This window comes from Haemaphysalis longicornis, unplaced genomic scaffold (assembly GCF_048455015.1).
Source record: "Haemaphysalis longicornis isolate Haplotype H1 unplaced genomic scaffold, Haemaphysalis longicornis Haplotype H1 scaffold_6, whole genome shotgun sequence".
Lineage (NCBI taxonomy): Eukaryota > Metazoa > Arthropoda > Arachnida > Ixodida > Ixodidae > Haemaphysalis > Haemaphysalis longicornis.
Genome location: NW_027526407.1, coordinates 95,543,264 through 95,561,962, shown reverse-complemented (window position 1 = coordinate 95,561,962; position 18,699 = coordinate 95,543,264). Strand labels below are relative to the sequence as shown.

Here is an 18,699-nt window from a genome sequence, read left to right as displayed (position 1 = left end):
GCCGCAACAGAACTTTGTGCAACAGCTGGCGAAGGTATGGCCATTGAGTAACCGCTGCAGCAAAGCTTACACACATGATGACGACAGATCGATTTAACCCTTCTCTCCTGGAACCTGCATTTCGAACAAAAATATGTTTCTATGTATGCTTATACAGTTTTAGATATCAAGAACATTGAAACAAGAAATTGAGCTAATAGTGCAAGTATTCCTCAATTTACAGACATGAAAATGAGTAGGGCATTAAGCAATCATAGTTTAGGGTAGAAATGAGTTTTTTTCTTGTTCTTCTGAAGTCTAAAACACCCTTATCCCACAGGAAAGAAATAAAGCCGGTAGGGCAAGTATTTACAAGTTTATGGGCACTTTTGACAAATAACAATTTCAGTTTTCTCCACATCCGTGTAGACGTATCCTGTGTCCACTGGAGCTTCTTTTTCATAACGTCCAGCTCCCAGAAAACGCAACAAAAGTGACGTATTTCACAAGAGGCATCCTTTGACAACTTTAACAAGTTCATTACTATTACTACTACTACCACAACCACCACCGCTACTGCTACTGCTACTGCTCCAACTACTACTACTACTATACTACTAATACTGCTGCTGCTGCTGCTTGTTTCATTCACAATTCTTGAAATCGTTTTGACTATAGGAATTGCCGACTGTCGTGAAAACGTACTAAAAAAATTCTCGATAAATGTCAGTGGTCGCTCTCTTCAACTCCGCCCGCTCTATCGCTCCTGACCACTTGCTCACCCTTCTTCCGAAAAACTCTCGCAGGACGCCCACGACCAGCACTTGGCCTACGTCAACGGGTGCTTTCGTGCTGTGCACAACTCCACCTTGGACTTTGATAAAGATCCGAGCCAGCTACGTGAGTTGGTCTACGAGTCGGCATTGCTGGGGCCCCTCTTCGACCTCTACCGTTGGGGAGTCCACGACACATACGATGAGGACGTTTACTTGTACACGCGTAACAACAACTGGAAGCTGTTTTACGTGCTCTGGGCTCTGGGCAAATGTGGGGACCAGCGAGGCGGTGACGTGGTAAACGCGGTGGTGAGAAACTCCATGCGGTTCGCGAGGACTTTCGACTGCGGGCTGATGGACGACATGTTCTCACCAAGGAAGTGCAACTTTTGGGTTTACTGGTGACGAGCTAGATAAATGTCTACGAAACGGATGGTTTCTTCTCGAATAAATTGTTCCTCTGAGCCTTCTTTTTTACGTTATGTTTCCCATGCCCACACACAAAACATTTGACCCTTCCTGACCCGCTTTTTTTGAAATATAGTTAATATAGTTTGACTTCCTGTCTGAGCCTGGGTGACCTTTAAGTAGGTGTGGACATTAGGAACGTCTGCTAACACGGTCCACTCCTTATAAAATAAAAAAAGGATGTTGCCACTAAAAATGGGCCACAATTATGCGCTTTAGGTTACACCATCGAGATGGCGGGATCACTCTTCATAGTTAATAAAAAACGGAAACATTGTGAACAATTTCTAAAAACCCTGTGCTCTCCTTTCACTTGCTTCGAATACGGTATTCTAAGCCTAAATTAGAGGTTTTAGGCGCTAAATTCACATGAAAACTAAATACAGTTAGGGTGCCTAAAAATACATCGCTGCCCCTACAAACTTTGCCAAAACTTCGAATGAATAACAGAAATAATAACGAACACCGATGGACAAGTGGCGATTCCAATGTCACTTTCTGGCGCCTTCTCTATGAAAAAAATGACAGAAGCTCACACTAGCGTTGTACCAATAGCGCAAACGACAAGACAAAAGACGATAGCAAGAGGACACATGAAGCGCTGACTTGCAAATGAGTTTTATTTTTATTTATGGGTTTTATATAAACCAAACTGAAGAAAAGAAAACATGAAAAAACACATGGACAAATCGGCATGAAAAAGCACAGAGGTAACCACACAGTTAACCATTATCGGCACGAGTCCTGTTAAGATAGTTAATATCCTTCTTCGTGAGTGCAATTGAGGCTATACAGACGCGATTCGCACCCAGGCGTTCAATCTCAGAGGCCTCTATAATTTTTTGAGTGAGCGTGTTCACGTATCTGTCGATAACGCGGCAATCTTCATACAGCGGCTCACAGCCGCATGTGTAGCAGTGAGCGGCGAGATAACCAACCACTTCATTTTTAACATTATTGTGGTGCTCATGCAGGCGGTCATTGAGGCATGTTTCGGGTTGACCGACACACCTCTTTTCGCAATTTAAACGCAGGTCGTAAACCACGCCTTCAACGCCATCAACGAAGGGCGTTCTGTGATTTATGTGACAAAGATTTTTCCCTCTCCAAACCGTGGTTCATGCTGCAGACGGCCGACAGTTTCTTTGGGGCAGAAAACACACTTGTATACCTGCTCTATTAGCTATCCTTCTTAAGTTATACGACACGCCATTCAGATAAGGTATCACAGGCACTTTCTCTTAGGCCTTAGTTTGTGGTCTTGTGTGTGCGATCCCCCACCTCCTACTTTTTGGCCTTAAGCATACCTTTTCCAACAGAGACCAACACGTCCCTAGGGCGGCCTAAACCTATAAGACGCGTCGTGTGCGCTCTCAAGCTCGCTTCAGCATTGTGTCTGCCAGATTTTTCAAGCGCATTTGAAAAAACAGAGTCGCAAAATGCCTCTCATCACTAATTTTGAATGTGCTGATGACAACGGCAGCAGCGCTTTTGAACCGCTCGGCTCGTAAGCCAAGCAGACGTCAACATGAAAAAAAAATAGCCTAAGATCCACAAACCTTATTGAATTGAAACAGGCTTTTCATGCATGAGTGTCAAAGGTTTCATGCAAGCTTGAAAAACCGACAAGACACTTGAGACCTGCTGATCAAGACATTCGAGGCTACAATTAAATATGACTAAAAACTCTTACACGTACCGAAAAATCTTCAGCACATTGCCCTCTGAAAGGCAACTAGACACTGCTCTACCGTAATGTGCTAAGACCAAATCGCTCAGTACAGGGGCATACATGATCCTATGCAAACGCCATCTTTCTGGGGAGTAATGGTATCTTCCCATGCATCCCATATCCGTTAAACTCAGGTACGTCGGCAACACTTCAAGAAAACCGCCAACGCTCACTCCTGGCGTGTTTCGAAACGGGACTGTTCGAAACCGTTCTATGCAGTCTTCAGTGCCACTTACTATTTTTCCTTTTGGCGGGGAATAACACAAATCCCTTATATCAATCGAAAAGGCGCTACAGGACATGAAAGAGTGGTTCAAGAATTCCACCACTGGAAAACCACTGGAACTTTCATTTCGAGCATGTGTTGCCACAATTATGGCGAACGCTGGAGTCTTCCTCCTTTCGAGCAAGTGTTGCCACAATTAAGGCGAACGCTGGAGTTTCCTTCTGTTAAATCTTAGCCAAGATTTAGGTGGGTATGCTTGGCTTGCAAAGGTGCCCAAGGGACGGTGGGCGGTCGCCGTGAGGCACGCACACACGAGCGCTCGACATTTTCTTCGGTTTGTTATAACTCCCGTGCTGTCGCCGCGCGGCCTGCGTTCATGTGGCCCACGGTCATGTGCGTGAGCTCAGCAATTTCGTAGTGTTTTAACTGCGGACACAAAAAATTACGATTTGCTAAACAGCTTCGCTTTTAAAGCTCGGCTGGGCGTTTCTGGCGGGGCCTGCAGTTTGTATGATGGCATCACTTGAATGCTTACCTGCAATTGCAATCAACACACTTATCAACATGTTTTTAGTGCTTGACCATAACACGCTACTCCTTTTCATACTACGACAATTCAGAGGAAAATATGAGAAATTTTATCTATTTCCTGCACTTTTTACGTTAAAAATATTTCGTGGCTGGAATGAAAATGAACGAGTTACCAGAGAGGGTTACTTTCAAAGTGAACAAAGTTGCATTTGGTCGTGTCCCCGTTAGACTGAATGAATTCAATTCTGATGTTTGTGTCACTCTTTCAAGTTTTAAAGATACTAGTGTAATGCGATACCCCTATACGTCCAAGCCACATATGAGAGCATGATGTTTATCGAAGGAAGCAATTGTCGGCCACCTCAAATGAAATGCCCGGATGTTCTTGCTGCCAGGAACGATGGAGAGACCACGAATATTCCTCAACTACGCAGTTCATCGGTTACACAGCGCATAAAGGGCGCCGGCTACGCTTTTATCAACATGTTTTGAACGTTTAATATGCTCTTACAGCGAGGGTCTGTATAAGGTAAGGTGGAGAATAGATATCCCATTCCTAACGTCTTTAAGCACCAGCTGGAGCTGAAGAAAAAAAAAAACTTCGAAAAAGTTTTGGCGGTTTCTGGAGTGCCGTCCGACGGTATTATAAGCAGTGCGCTATATCGACGTCCGCCGGCGTTTTGTGACAAAATTGCACTACATCACTCTAGATAGCCTAAAGCTAGGCAACCTTACCTATACATACCATAAGATAACCTCATGTACACAAAGCAATGATTTAAAATACCAAAACTTACCTAAGACATAAAAATTATACTTCCCTCGAAGAACTCCTGGAAGCTCAACGCAACAGCCAACTCACCAGACTCCTCCTTACCAGCACCGGCCGACACGTCCTCCAGGTTCTCGGATACCCGACCCCACCTGCTTCACAAGCCCTTCAGCGCATTCCATCTTCAATCCGGTCCCACATTACTGTATCCTAAATTCCTAACAATATGCACCCAGAATTCAACCAAGGTAGAAGGCTCTCCCGGGTTAAGCATCTGCGTTCACAATTCCACTTTCACCCCGATACTCTCTACACCGACGCCGCCCTCTACCCCACACGCCAGGCTCATGCTCTGGTGGTTGTAAACTCAGAAGGCACACTTCTCACCTCCCTCACAACTCTCTCGACATCAACCACCACTGCCAAATAAATTGCCATAGCCATCGCCGCTACAACTGGCTTCGAATACCTTACAATAATAACAGATTCCCAGCAAGCCTGCCGTAACATTCAACGTGGACGCATCTCACTTCCTGCATTACCCATACTCGCATCAATCAATCCCCTCCCCGACCTGTACATCGTCTGGACCCCTGGCCACTCGTCCCTCGAGGGAAATGAGGCGGCTCACGCCGCTGCCCGCGCCCTTCCACACCGGGCATTTCCCTCGGGAACAGAACCTACGGTCCAGCCTCCTCCAACTCCCGCTGTTCAATCACGCTACCACGACATCCTGCACCATTATCGCAACCTTCGCCTCACTTCGCCTCAACCTCACCCTCAACTAACCAAGGAGGAAGCAGTTATCTGGCGTCGATTATAAACAAACACATATTACAACGCACCCATCCTCCACGTACGCTATCTCCCCTACCCAATACACCCTCACCTGCCAATTCTGCCCCTCTCCTAATACTACCTACCACTTTTGTGTTGCCTGTCAAAACACCCCATCGCTTACCCCCAATCTCAGACCTTCCCCAGAGCAGTGGGAGGGCCTGCTGACCAGCTCCCGTCACGCTGACCAGATCTTTCTGGTCACCTGTGCCAGGGCTGCAGCCAAGACCCACGGGTACCTGGACTGAGGTGAACCCACCCCACCGAGTGACGGCTCAACCACCACCGTCTGCTCTAATAAATGTTTCTTCTCTCTCTCTCTCTCTCTCTCAATTGAAAGATGAAACAAAAAACCACCGTCCATGGGAACAAGAAGCTAAGGCGGATCCCTTACACTACAACGACAGACGCTTCGACACGCTGCTAGCCTACTCTTAAATATTCGAATGCCGTACGACGGCACTCTAGCCATGCCTGCAGCGGCCAGCTAGAGCGCCGTCGGACGGCACTCTAGATGCTGCGATTTTTTTCTCATTCTCAGTGTGGAACCATGGGCTTTTTTTGACACGTGTTTACCGCCACATAACCAATATGGCGACGGTAGGCTGGCTTCACTTCAGTTGATCTTATAAACGTAATTGATTGCCACTTTTGACGATCGCAAAAACAGTGGAGCAAGAAATACAAGATATATCTGCAAAAACAGGTAACTTACGCAGTGCCCCTCGTTGCCAGAACGAGTAGCTTTGGAATGGTTTCCCTGCAAGAAGCCAGGAGTAAAAGCTTTAATCGGCACGGTTATGGGATTCTTTAAAAGGCAGATAAAAAACACTGCAGGGCGGGCGAGTTCTAACCCAATACTTCATTACCTTATCAAAGGGGTCGGTCAGTAAACACAATTGTAGTTTGGTGGTAGTCTAGTCATCGTACGGATCCCAGCGTTGAACTATGAAGTGTAATCGGGTTTATTGACAGGGAGTCTCGAACATGGAAGCAACGTCTCTTTGTCTACAGATTCCAGATGAGATAGAAATACCACGCATAGGTCGCGCGATAAAGCATGTCGATGGAGCTGTTCATCATCTTTCGACCCTAGATCATTTTGGTTGGTTGATTGGTGCCAGGAGAATGGATCCAACCCACTCGGGGCGATTGACCAGAAAAAAGGCGCTGAGGGAAGGAAACTCCTCGGAATTTAAAAAATTATGAAGAATGCACTTGAAGTACGCGTTTAGGGGAAAATGGATATAAACGTGAATAAAAGAAAAGAAGATGAGTAGATACCCCAAAAATGAGGTACGGCATGAGAAAGGAGACACGAACAGTAAAATCAACGCTCAGTTGGAATCAATAAAACCACGAACTAACGAAAGCGAACAACAAAAGCCGTCCACTGTGAAAGAGAGAGAGAGAGCTCTTTATTAGAGAAGAAAGCCGAGAGGCTTGCCGGAATCGTAACACCGACATGCTACTCGGCGGGGGAATGGGTACGGGAGAGTACAAATGGCCTTGTAGATAACTGGGCCGAAGAAAGAGGAGAGAAGAAGTACAAAAAAGCAGGCATTATGGAGTTTGTGTAAACAGTTCGACGAACGTCATGTTCTCAGTAGTTTAAATCAGTTCAGTGACGCCGATCTCGTCCATGTATTCAAACAACGCCATTAGTGCTTTGCGTTGTTCTGAAGGGGTGTGCCAGGGGCCAAGTAGCACTTTCAGGCTGATTGGTCCTGGGCGTAGGTGTTCGATTGCCTGTTCCAAACAGCACCGGGCGGCATGTAAGCGGGGCACTCTAACAGTACGTGTTCCATGGTTTCCGGCGATCCGCAGTTATCACAGTAAGGATTCGAAGTGGCGCCAAGTCGAAACAGGTAAGTTTTTGTAAGCGCTGCATTTAGGCGCGATCGGTGGTACAAAGTTTCTAGTTGGCGCGGAGGTCGCTCTGGCAGCGTAATCCTGAGCTTGGGGTCTATGTACTGCAAGAACAGATAATGGTGCCCAGGAAGAGACCAGAGACGGTTCCGCTTCATTAAAACAAGTGCCTTCGTCATATCTGAGGCATCATGCTTGGTGAAAAAGACCTTCCTCATATTGAGCTCGCAGGGGGCTTCAAATGCAATGTAAATGTGGAGCAATAAGAGTATATCAGAAAATAAAGGTTTCAAGAAGTCTGCAGAGCTAACCAAAGACAGCCGATCTGGTGCCCTCAACGAAGCAAGTGAACTAAACGTCCTGCCCAGTAAACGAATATGCCTTCGTTGAAGCCACTTTTTTTCACAAAAAGGAAAACTGTGTCAGAGTGGTCCAACTTGTCGCGTACAATCTCCAAGTGAACTGAAAATCTTCCCAATGGATGGAATCTGCTTGCTATGCAGTTCCGTCTTGGTAGGGGAGCCCGGTTGGGTTACAGCTTCTATAATTGATTGTGGGTGCACAGTAAACGAAAACAAGCCGGATGGGGAGTTTTATTAGGTTTATGCTCCGGTAAATCCTCGAGCAGTACAACGCTTACTCCGTACTGCGGAAGGTATAAAGCACTATACGCCTAAACACTCCGTCAACCAACTGATGGTGTAAACACGAAGAGATAACATACCATTGCTCCGACCGAGGAAGGAGTTAAGCACATATCCTACAAAAAAACTCCGGCTTGGGAGATTCACGCCTGGAAAAGCTCCGTCCATGAGCGGAGTTACAGGACGAGGTTCTCGCGAGAACTCGGCGCAAACGAGAGGGCAGTCGTCAAGATGGCCGCTGCTCCCGGTGAACGTGCAGCGAGACACCGAGCTCCGATATAGAAAGCGTGGCATGCCGCGTGGAGTTTCCAAAAATTGACGACCTTGACGCTTAAACGACACGCGAGGAAGGAAATGTATCAGCAAGATCATCCAAGACTGTTCCCGACGTATTGTGTGGTGCGCGAGTTCGCTTCGCGGTGGTAGAATGTGGCGGTGGGTGCGTGCGGGAGCACGAACAGGATACTTCAAGTGGCGATCGGATCAACAACAAGCGTAGGACTCGTCGAGGCGTAACAGTGTTGCGCTGTAAAAGCAACCATTCTTCCTAGACAGCAAGGTGGATGCCGCAAATGGTAGGGAGGCTTTCTGGCCTATACTTTGTACTTCGGTAGGTGCATACTCGCTAACGCCGCGATGTTTGTCAAAGCCTGGAATTTCAATTTTTGCTTGAAAGATGCTACCATCGCGGACTGTGACGCGGTGGTGGGGGCGTAAAAGTTAAAGTGTTCGTGTCTCGCTGCAATCATTTGGTAAGAGCGACCCGCCTAATATTTTCATTCTTCATTGAAAAATGTTCCAAGAGCTGCACTTTGCTTCAAACTAAGAGTAGTCGGTCAAAGAGAGGCTAGTCTTTTCCGCAATAGCACTATCTTTTGCAATGTTCAGTTCCCATTTCGTTTCTTTTTTTTTTTTTGTAAACACCGCATGATTGTACAAAATAGCTCTACATGTTTATTTATTTATTTTTTTGTTTGTTTTCCTAGCCTATCCCTCTTCCTTTATAGCCTTGAGTTTCCAGTGCCAGAAAAGCTCTAAATGCGGCGTAAACACGCCCCGATGGTGTTGCTTCAAACAGACATCGCCCGCTTCGCCCTCCGTCACGCGGGGAAAAAATCTCCCCGTCGTTTTCCGGGAACGTTCACAAACGCCGTACCGCGCATACCGAGGCACTGCCGCGCGCCCCCACCGTTTAGGGAACGCGTTCAAAAGAAGGGGGATACACGCACCACGGCCGCTGGATGAGAGCGCACACAAGTGCGCCATTCATCCAGCGGCCGTGTACGCACACAAAGCAAGTTTGACCGACACAGAAAACATGCGCGCCTTACGCAGGTTCCTATGCGCATTCCAATGTCGTCACCTTGTTTGCATTCTCGTAGTTAAACATCACCTTGTTTTCTTCGGGCTTCGCGATATTTCATTTTCGCCATGCCTGAATGCCCTGCTTATTTTTTTTCTTTTTGGGATTACTCGGCTTTTTGTATTGATTCGTCGTATGTGTATGGCTTTTCGGTACTGCCTGCGCTGTTTTGAATTCAGTTAGTTTTTCTGTAGTTGTTTTTTCTGACGTGGCTAAAGTCAATGTCATTGTTGTAAACTGTGTTGCAAACTTGGTAATAATGATACTCGCCAAATATGGTCCTGATTTTTAATTTGATTTGTGTTTTTATTGTGAAATAAATCACGCGGTTTAAAGAGGGAAGACATCTAACTTCCGCTTTACAACGTTTGGTCACTTTCTTTAGAATTTCCACTTATGAGTGAGCAGAATAGACGCAGAAGTGATGGGCTTACATTGGAGCTTCAAATAAAGTATATCGGTGTTTCAACGAGCCCAAGCTGCTGTGACTACGGGGCGCGCCGTAATGAAGGATGTTTGGCCGCCTGGGGTTCTTTTACGTGGCGAAAATATCTACACACGAGATTTATTGTTTTTCGCGTTAATCGAAAAAAAAAAACGCCGCTGTGGTGGGGATCGTACCACCATCCCTGGGCTCAGTAGCACAACCCTAATGGGCCACCGTATGGCTGGTAGCCGCATATATTTTCCACCATATTTCATGTTTCAACTGATTGATATTTCATTTGTGTTTGATGCGATTTATTTCTCGATGTGACTTAGACACCATTATCGTATTTATTCGTGTTCCATCTATATGTTTTAGTATCAGCTGATATATTTTTGAACGAAAATATTTTGTTCTATTGTGAACTTGACGTGCTCTTTGTTCTAATTTGAATTTGAACTTGACGTGAAGTTGTAGTTGACAAGGAAATAAATGTCTGCTTTGTTCCTTGCAAGTCTCGCTACTGCCCTGCTCAGCGTGGTTTTTTAAAACATAAAATACTTCACTAGACACTCAAAAACATTTATTCGTGGCGGAGCTTTAGGTGACACAAAATACTCCTCCGGATGCCTAAACACGCCCTCTTTCAGGGGTGTTCTTAATTACATAAAATACTCCGCTAAATGCCACAAAAAACTCCTCTTCAACGGAGTAATTGACAGCACAAAATACTCCGCTAAATGCCCCCAAAAGCTCCCCTTCTCAGCGGATTAATAAAAGCAAGAACACTCCGCTAAATGCCTGAAAAAGCTCCCTCCCTTAGGGGAGTTTACTAGATACTCCCATTTAGCGGAGTAAATAAAACTCCGTATTCGGAGGACGCTAGAGGACAAGCAATTTACTCCCTATCCGGGGTATTTCCATTTAGAGTGTGCATGCACCCCCGAGCGTTCGTCATGTCAGCATCATGGAGTGGAAATAAGCCTTTTGTTTGAAAGACAGTGCTGGCTTCCGGTCGATACATATATCTGGGTTTTTTTAGCGATGCACGTAAGCAAATCTTGACGGTATGGGTTTGCTACTCCATTTCATTTTTTGTTGTTTTTGCTTCCTGACGTTCACGGCTTTTATATTGAAATAAAATCGAAAATTATCTTCATACATTCGAAAATTTGTATACTGTCCAACGATCCAGAATGTAGAGCTTCTCGCTGGTATGGTTGCTAAAATATAATACTACCGGTTATCGGAGGTAGCTTACTCTTGTTACATATTAAACCACTAAAATAAATACGCCATCTGTCAAGTTTCAGCCATACACTGTTCCTTAAAAAGTATTTCACTTTTTTTTATTAAAGCTCATTCGTTTTACACTCAAAGCATGGAATTTCCTTTCACCAGGATATAAGGTCAGAACGACTTTCAGTGCCACAGGAATTCCTGCAACGACTTTGCGTAACTGGAAACTGAAATGTTACTTTTTGTCTTGAAATCCAGTGATGTTCCACACGCAGAACCGCAGCCGCCGCAGGGGCCCTGGACTGAGGGCTTCTCCCGCTTTCAAGCGCGAACCTCTTTCGCTTGAATAAATGTTTCTCCACCACCACCACCACAAAACCTACCAATGCAAGTTTCTGAGTAAGGGCGGTGATCTAGCGTATTTCGAATTATGCACGTACGCGAGTTTGAAAAAAATCGAAGATATAGCGCTTCCTTCGGGCAGCGCAGATTAAAAGCAACCCTAGCACAGACACTAATGTAAATGACTGCATGTGCGTAGCTGGATTTCTTATGATTGCACTTCGGGCGCTTACGCCTGCACCAGCGCGAAAAACTTGAAATGAATAAAAATGTTCAAATTGACGTTTTTTTTTTGTTTTTGAGTCCCTAAAGCATCTTAAGTTGCACCAAGAAATAAAAAAATTAGAACCGTTCTATTCAATGTGAAAGCTGTCGGAAGTGCAGAGCAGTGATTCGCCATAATGGGCTCTACCGCCGTTATAAGCTTACTGCTACCACCCCACGCAATTCAAATTTCCCGCCTTCGCAGTCCTCGCGCGCCCCCTGCTTGAAACTGCGCCAGTGGGAGTTCTGTTCTCTTTGTGTTTTTCTCCTCGCCATACCGGCGTTGCACTGCCACATTTTGCGTTTACTATCGCAAAAACCACCCCAACGGGCGTCCTTAAATAAAGGCATGCGGGCGCTGCGGTTAATTACGTATATTTTTCCTCAAATGTACCTGTAGTTTTCTTTGCGCTAAACAACGGGAAGATGTATGAGAAGCGCCAGCGTTTCACGAGTTTCGAACGCTTATAACTATATAAACCGCTTGGCTTTCCAAGCTTCTGGGTTCCACCGCGGCGACGAGACCGTTACAGGCTACACCGTAACACCGTGGCGATATTCTTGGTTCCAACGAGCGAGCTAGGACGACCAGTGGAGCGCCTAAAGTACTCTGCACTTAAAATGGTTTATGTGTTCCTAGCTGAACAGAAGCCGTTTCGTAACAGTCGCCGTGGGTGACAGTAGCTATGTTATCAGGTTGCGGTGCAAATAAGCGAATAACTAGTGCCCTTCCGTTTTATGAGAAGCACTACCTGCGAATTTGGGTGCAGTGAAAAGAGGGCACAAAACAAAACATATTTATGTGTAATTTGGGATTGCTCATACTTCTCAGCTAATTACGAGAATAAAACTTGGAAGAAGTAGAGTTTTATTCTAGCGCACAAACACGGGGCTGTCGGTTTTCCTCCCGCGTTAAACACCCCACCCGCGTCGTGAGCATCTTACTGTCTGCGTAACAGAGGAACCCAAATAGGCTGATGCCGGATATTATGAGTAAAATCGCATCGGGCCGTTAGCCGTCCACTTTTAAATCTTCCACTAGAACAACGAACATTTCGTGGGTGCGCGCGTGAAGCCTGCCTCTGCGCCTCCTAGAGGGGCAACCGGGGATGCACACGTGTTAGACGTATAACACCGACCAAAACGTGCAGCTGGACAGGCATACCGTCACTACAGGAACCTTGAAGAAGGAAACAGAAAACATTTGCGCCTCGGGCGAAAAAGTTCAATTTTACACTGTTTTGTCAACGAAGACAATAAGTGAAAGGGAACGTATATGCGGCTTCGCTGTAAAACCTGGAGATACTCTTGTGGGTGTTATCAAAAGGATGCATACGCAACTCCTCACGTTGTACCGCATCTGGCGTGGAAGCGAAGTGACGACATTTTCGGTGTAAACAGAAACGATTTAAAACCTTATACCAAATGGTCCTGAGAGCATTAGCCGCTTTATGAACACGAAGTAGATCCAATGAGACATGAGCAGAGGCTGATGTAATGCTTATTAAATGGCGGAAAATGAAATGTCAGTGATGGAATGGAATGGAACATTAGAGATGTTAGCGCAACTCGTTACTTTGAGAAAGACGACGAATGCTCGCTGTGGTGTTACAAAGGGATTTGTCTGCGTTTTCGCATCGTCCCATAAAAACCAAAATCTGTAGAAGACGTTGTAGGAAGATTCGAGTTTGCCTTCGAGGAACATTTCTCTCATTTACTTATTGCAATGACGCTGTCGCCGTTCTATTTGATCCCCGCCGTCTGCACGTTCTTTCAGGTTTCTTCCTAGGGTTTGTTGCGTTTTGCCTGGAGTTGTTCGTAGTCCACATGAGCTCTTTGGTCTTAATTCCGCACTTGTATGTTTCGGCTTTGATCGCCGTTCAAGTCAACTCTTTTCTCTCGATGGCACTTAGTATATCGCGCTTGTATTTCCCGTGGTTGTTCAGCAGTGCATCTTTCCTGCTTGTGTCGCCGTCTGGCGACCATAAAATCCAGCCCCCACGTTGTGTTGCTCCGTCAGTGTTAGTACCAAGCAGGGCACTTTATGGCTCCTCCAGTTGTTTCTTTCACTGCAAAAACACTTTTTTCTCTTGCTATTTCTGCGTCTTCGTTCTTCACAATTGGGCGGTCAGTACGCGCTTACACCACGGCATGCCGTTGGTCACCATTTAAAATGCTGCGCACACGTGTGGTGAAGAGATTAATGTTTGAGATTAGGTGGCACAATTTTTTTTCGTCTCTCTTTCTTTAGTTGAATTTTATAAAAAACCAGGCCACAGCCTGATGTTTGTGCGAAGCTTCTTGGCCAATAGGGCGCATTGCTGTGCACCACGATCTAACGTTGCGAACCAACCAACCAACCGACCGACCGACCGACCGACCGACCGACCGACCGACCGACCGACCGACCGACCGACCAGCCAGCCAGCCAGCCAGCCAGCCAGCCAGCCAGCCAGCCAACCAACCAACCAACCAACCAACCAACCAACCAACCAACCAACCAACCAACTATCGCGGCAAGTTATTGTTATCATCGCATCACTGCTCAGGCTATGCATCATTCTTTCTTCTTGCAACTATCTTCATTCTTTCAACTAGTTCTTCGGTGCTCTTTGCCCTTGTTGGCCTTGCGCAATTAAACATCAACCACCATAATCATCAGCAGCATCCTGGTGGGGTGCTAAGACCTGAATTTCTAGACCCGGACGAGTTAGGACCCCAAGAATGCAGTAAATGACGGCTCCGCTTTGCTCGGTGGCGTTTCTGGAGCCACGGCCGGGAGTCAAAACATTGTGACCGCATTTTATGAGCAATATGGCTTTCAGCGACCCCGAATACGGGGTGCTGCGAAAGCATCTGCGTGACATCAGCTAAGAGGTTTTGCATTTTTCGTCTGCATCACAGGGGCTCGCTCTCACTACTTTTTCTTTTGCGCTCATTAGACGTTTGACGCGTTCCCGCACCTTATTTTGCGTGTGCGTAACGTCTTAAGACTTCAAATCGGGTAAACACACCGAAGGCCTGAATTAAAGTAGAATTGTTTGTTTTAAAGCGAAGCTGTCTTTTAAGTTGCTCCGCGTTTCCGGAAGGGATACGGCTGCTTTCTGGTGGGGTGTGCCACTGTATTTTATCCTGCAGCAAATAACGCTGGCATCTGCGCATAAAGCCCGCAGGGCCTTGAAGGGCGTGTTGCGGAGAAGGCGTTGACCGGGAGAGTTGCACCAAATCAAATAACGCTGACCTCCGCATATAAACTGGCGGCGACTGGCGGCAGGGTAGCCCCACTCGTATGTGTACCACGTTCTCTGTGCTTGGAGCTGGTTACATCTAAAGAGCCTGCCGGCCAGCCAGATCAACTTCGCTAACAAACCACGAATGCAAACGTACCTATCGATGGCAACCACATAGCTTCAACCCTTCGGCGTGACGTCTCCGACAACGAGGAACTCTTCGCTCCCCGTAAGCTAGCAGGTGATGAATCCAGTGTACCCCTTTCAGTCACCGTCTCTCCATATCGAGACGCGACTTTATTTGTCGTCTTCCTTGTGAAAACGGAAAGAGTTCATGCTGCAGAGCGGTGCGGATGATGTTCGAAACCTACGAAAGTGAGAGGTAGCACCATGTGATGTGGAATGGCGGAACCGCACTCATAAACATCGTTTCAAAATGGACGCCACCAAGGTTTGCGGGAGCTCCGGTGTGTTGCCGTCCTAGGTTCTCTTTTACTGCGGCGTAAATCAGTTATAAAGGCTAAAAACACCTCTTTCATGTTCAGAAATTATTATTTCACCTCCTTGTTTGTAAACTGCCTCAGGATATTTATGATTTTTATAGGGAAAAGCAGGATTGAGTTATGGTGTCTCCGTATGAGCACGCGACGCCACATTCGTATTAACTATGCTAGACAAACTGAACCTTTTTTGCTTACCTCTTGACACTTGACACTGCTAAAACTCCAAGTATGAAATTATGTGCAGTGAATACAATGATTCGTCACTGAAAGGGGTACAAGCACAAGATCACAAGAACAAAGGTTCGATTGACGTCGATTTTGACCTATCCGTGGGATCGCCCAATGTTTTAGTGCACCGGTAGAAACATAGCCAGCTTGGCAACATGCCACAAAAATCAGATTCATTCATTAAACGAGCGCACAAAGCTATATAAGATGCCTTCTTTATCTGGCAATCCGTCAAAGAACAACAAGCCGGGTGCTAATAACTCACCCCCAGAGACGTGCAAGGCCGAAATAATTTCCAGGCCTTGTTTTTACACGGGGTTTGCGGCTGTGTCCAAAGCACTGCGATTCTTCGTAATTGTTTGCGGGCACAGTAGAAAAGAGCTTTCCTAACCCTGCGGAACGCCCATAAGTATCGCATCGCTTCCCTTTACGTTGTGATGGAATGGGAGTGTGCTGGCCTGTACTACGATAACGTAATATTTTGGTCAGGTTTGGGAGAGACAACCGATTTTTGTGAAGTGTACGTGCCCTAGCTTATATTTAAGCCAGTGTTTTATGCAATGGGGTAACCACAAATATTTCCGAAATAAATTTGCGCAAATATTATTAATTCGGCAGTAGACTTTCTGAAATATGAGAGGTGGCGGCAAAATGCTTCCGTCGGCTTTATTGCGCGATTTAAGAACTGCATAAACGAATTGTAAAGACTCCATTTTATCATTCCTTTAGCTCAGGAAACGCTTTTAGTACCACCTTTCATCTGACGAAAAGTTCATCTGACGAATATGTTGCCGCATGGCTCACTGTCCCGCTGGCCAAGGAGTCACGCAGGTAAAACACAAGTTCATTTTATTCGAAAGATTTGGTGTTTGATAGTGCCAACAGCGCTTGTCCGGAATTCAACGACGATTTATTCACTGAGAAATTACGCGATTGACGCCGTAATGTTAATTATTCATCCTTAATCGTGTGTTTTGTTATGTCTGCGGTGACGTATGCAGGGCAAGAACTGAAGCGAACGTAAGTGTGCGAATTAGGGCTGCAGCTCGGAACGCTTTCTTTGCTGTCAGTCCCCCTAGATGGCGCCACTATACCTATCGGTAGCGTTTTGCACCATCGCTTTGTTTTCGTACAGGTCTGTCTCTAGATAATGTTTGGGTACGGGGGATAGCATTCGTTTCGTGAAAGAGTTTGTACGCTCGGCACATACAGTCACAGAAGACAATTTCGCTTATTTTAGTCGGCGAGTGTAAGTTTAATCCGCCGGAAGGCTGTGCCGCTGACACGTGCGCGCAGTACCCAATGGTGGTTCTGTGGGTATGTAACTGTCGTTGTATCCCAGCATTCTTGCAGCTGTAAAAAGAATATACATTAAATTTAAGCGGAAATAGCCTGTTCTACACACTTATACTCCTGTTTAATTTGCGTTAGACTTTGTCGGCCCCACTTTCCACAATACGTCATAGGTTCTAATGCGGGAAATGAGCTAGCTATTTCCCTTTTTACTAATTATATAGCTTGTTTAGGCAAAGCTTCCTGTAAAAAAGGTGTCCGTGTTACTCTAACAAGACAATCTTTCGAATGAACGAAATTTGAATTTCGTCTGCATGGCACCTTATGGCTGGAAGACCTAAATATTCCACTTTCAAGCGTTCTTAGGACCTATCACGAAAACCGTTTCTAGTTTCATGCGTTTGAAGTGTGTGTTTACTTTGGGATAGAGAGCTTGCACTCCACAAAAAAGGCTCTCTGTCCTTTAAATGTTTGTACTACCGTCTGGTAGTTTTATCCTGGGCTGCTAACCACTATGGATGATTATTGAGGCCGACTTTAGAGCCTAAGTTTAGTAAATGGCTGCTGCACTTTACAGGACCGGAAAAAGCCCGACGTCATAATGTTTAACCGGTGCCTACATTGCCGTAGAACCCTCCCATCATATTGTCACCGGAATAAGACGCCCCCGCATACCGCTTACCGGTTCTCGGTATGCAGCTTTGCGGGAAATGACAAATTTTTTTGCTGTTTCTTATGTGTAGCTGACTTATGGGAAGGGACACACCCTTGCATCATTCAAAGTGTCAGTAGTATTTGCTCGTTCTTATGTTTTATTATTAGCTTTCTAAATAGCGTCGGGCTCCGCCTGGTGTCGATGTTGCCGCTGTACGTGCGACATTGGTTAGAGGGTTTAATGCAGCGAATCTACACCTGGGCTATCAGCTGCGTCGTAGTGAAGGGCTCCGGATTAATTTTTACTACCTGGGAATTGTTGGTGTGTGCGCGAAATCTTCATACGCGGACGTTTTCTGTTTTCGCCTCCATGAGAAAAGCAGCCACCGCGGCCGGGGCCGAACCAGCGTATTTCGGCTAAGCAGCACAACGCCTTATGTAATGAGCCGCATTGGCGGGTTGTACTAGAAATAGTTGATTTCCGCATCAGCCAAAGCAGATATCTTTCCCTGGTACCGCTGAAACCAAAAAACTACACCAGGAAACGTTGAAACCAAAAACTGCAAACGCAATGTGGCGTTCTGTTGTGAAAGGTTCCATTCCTTACTATTACAATATATTTGGTGGGGATAATTGGAAATCTTTGGAGCATTTTCAAATACACTAGATTACGCGTTGCACCACAAATACAACTATTAATTACAAAAAGCGCTTAGAAGTTGTGTTTGAACTATCGTGGCGGAGCGACCCTGAGCACAGCAGGTCGGGTCTGCACATTTGTCACTGCGGAACGGCTCAGTCGCGCAAGCAATTTTGTTCGCATTGCGGGATACTAGGCACGGACGCAGAATCTATCGTAAGCGGAATTCGTAACGTTTCAACACACTAAAGGCACAGTGAACTATTCCTTCCTTTAGGAATGGCCACGAAACAATCGCTGGTGGTTTCCCTTCAACTTGGCAAGAACTGGTACTTGCATGAGCGGGTGCTACATTTTTTAAGTGTTCCGTAAAAAACTAGGCACTTTGAAAAGGAAGTACGTACCAGAGCCGGAACTGCGAAGTGGATTTTTAGTGCGAAAGCTCTACTATGGCACGCGTCGCGAGGGCAGTCATTGCGTCGCAATGACGTGGATCCACCGGAGATTAAGGCTGTCAAGTGGGACGTCACACCACGTGATCGGCTCCGAAGAGGTGCCGCAGCTTTCCGAGCTCGGTTCCTCTCCGCCGAGGAGCCCCGTGACTGGGCGAGAGTGGAAGAGCTGCTTCGCGGACGCTTCGTCGCTCTTCCTCGCCATGGATATCGCTCCGGCTGCACGATCT

General features: G+C 46.1%; 1 protein-coding gene across 1 annotated transcript in view; it reads left to right on the top strand.

Annotated features, from left to right (window-relative positions):
- LOC144143146 (uncharacterized) overlaps positions 1–1,160 on the top strand; it is a 37,523-nt gene extending 36,363 nt beyond the window's left edge. The window contains exon 9 of the mRNA XM_077674951.1: positions 786–1,160. Coding sequence (XP_077531077.1) covers positions 786–1,160 — 375 coding nt within the window. The remainder of the gene's footprint in view (positions 1–785) is intronic.
- Positions 1,161–18,699: the final 17,539 nt, after the last annotated feature.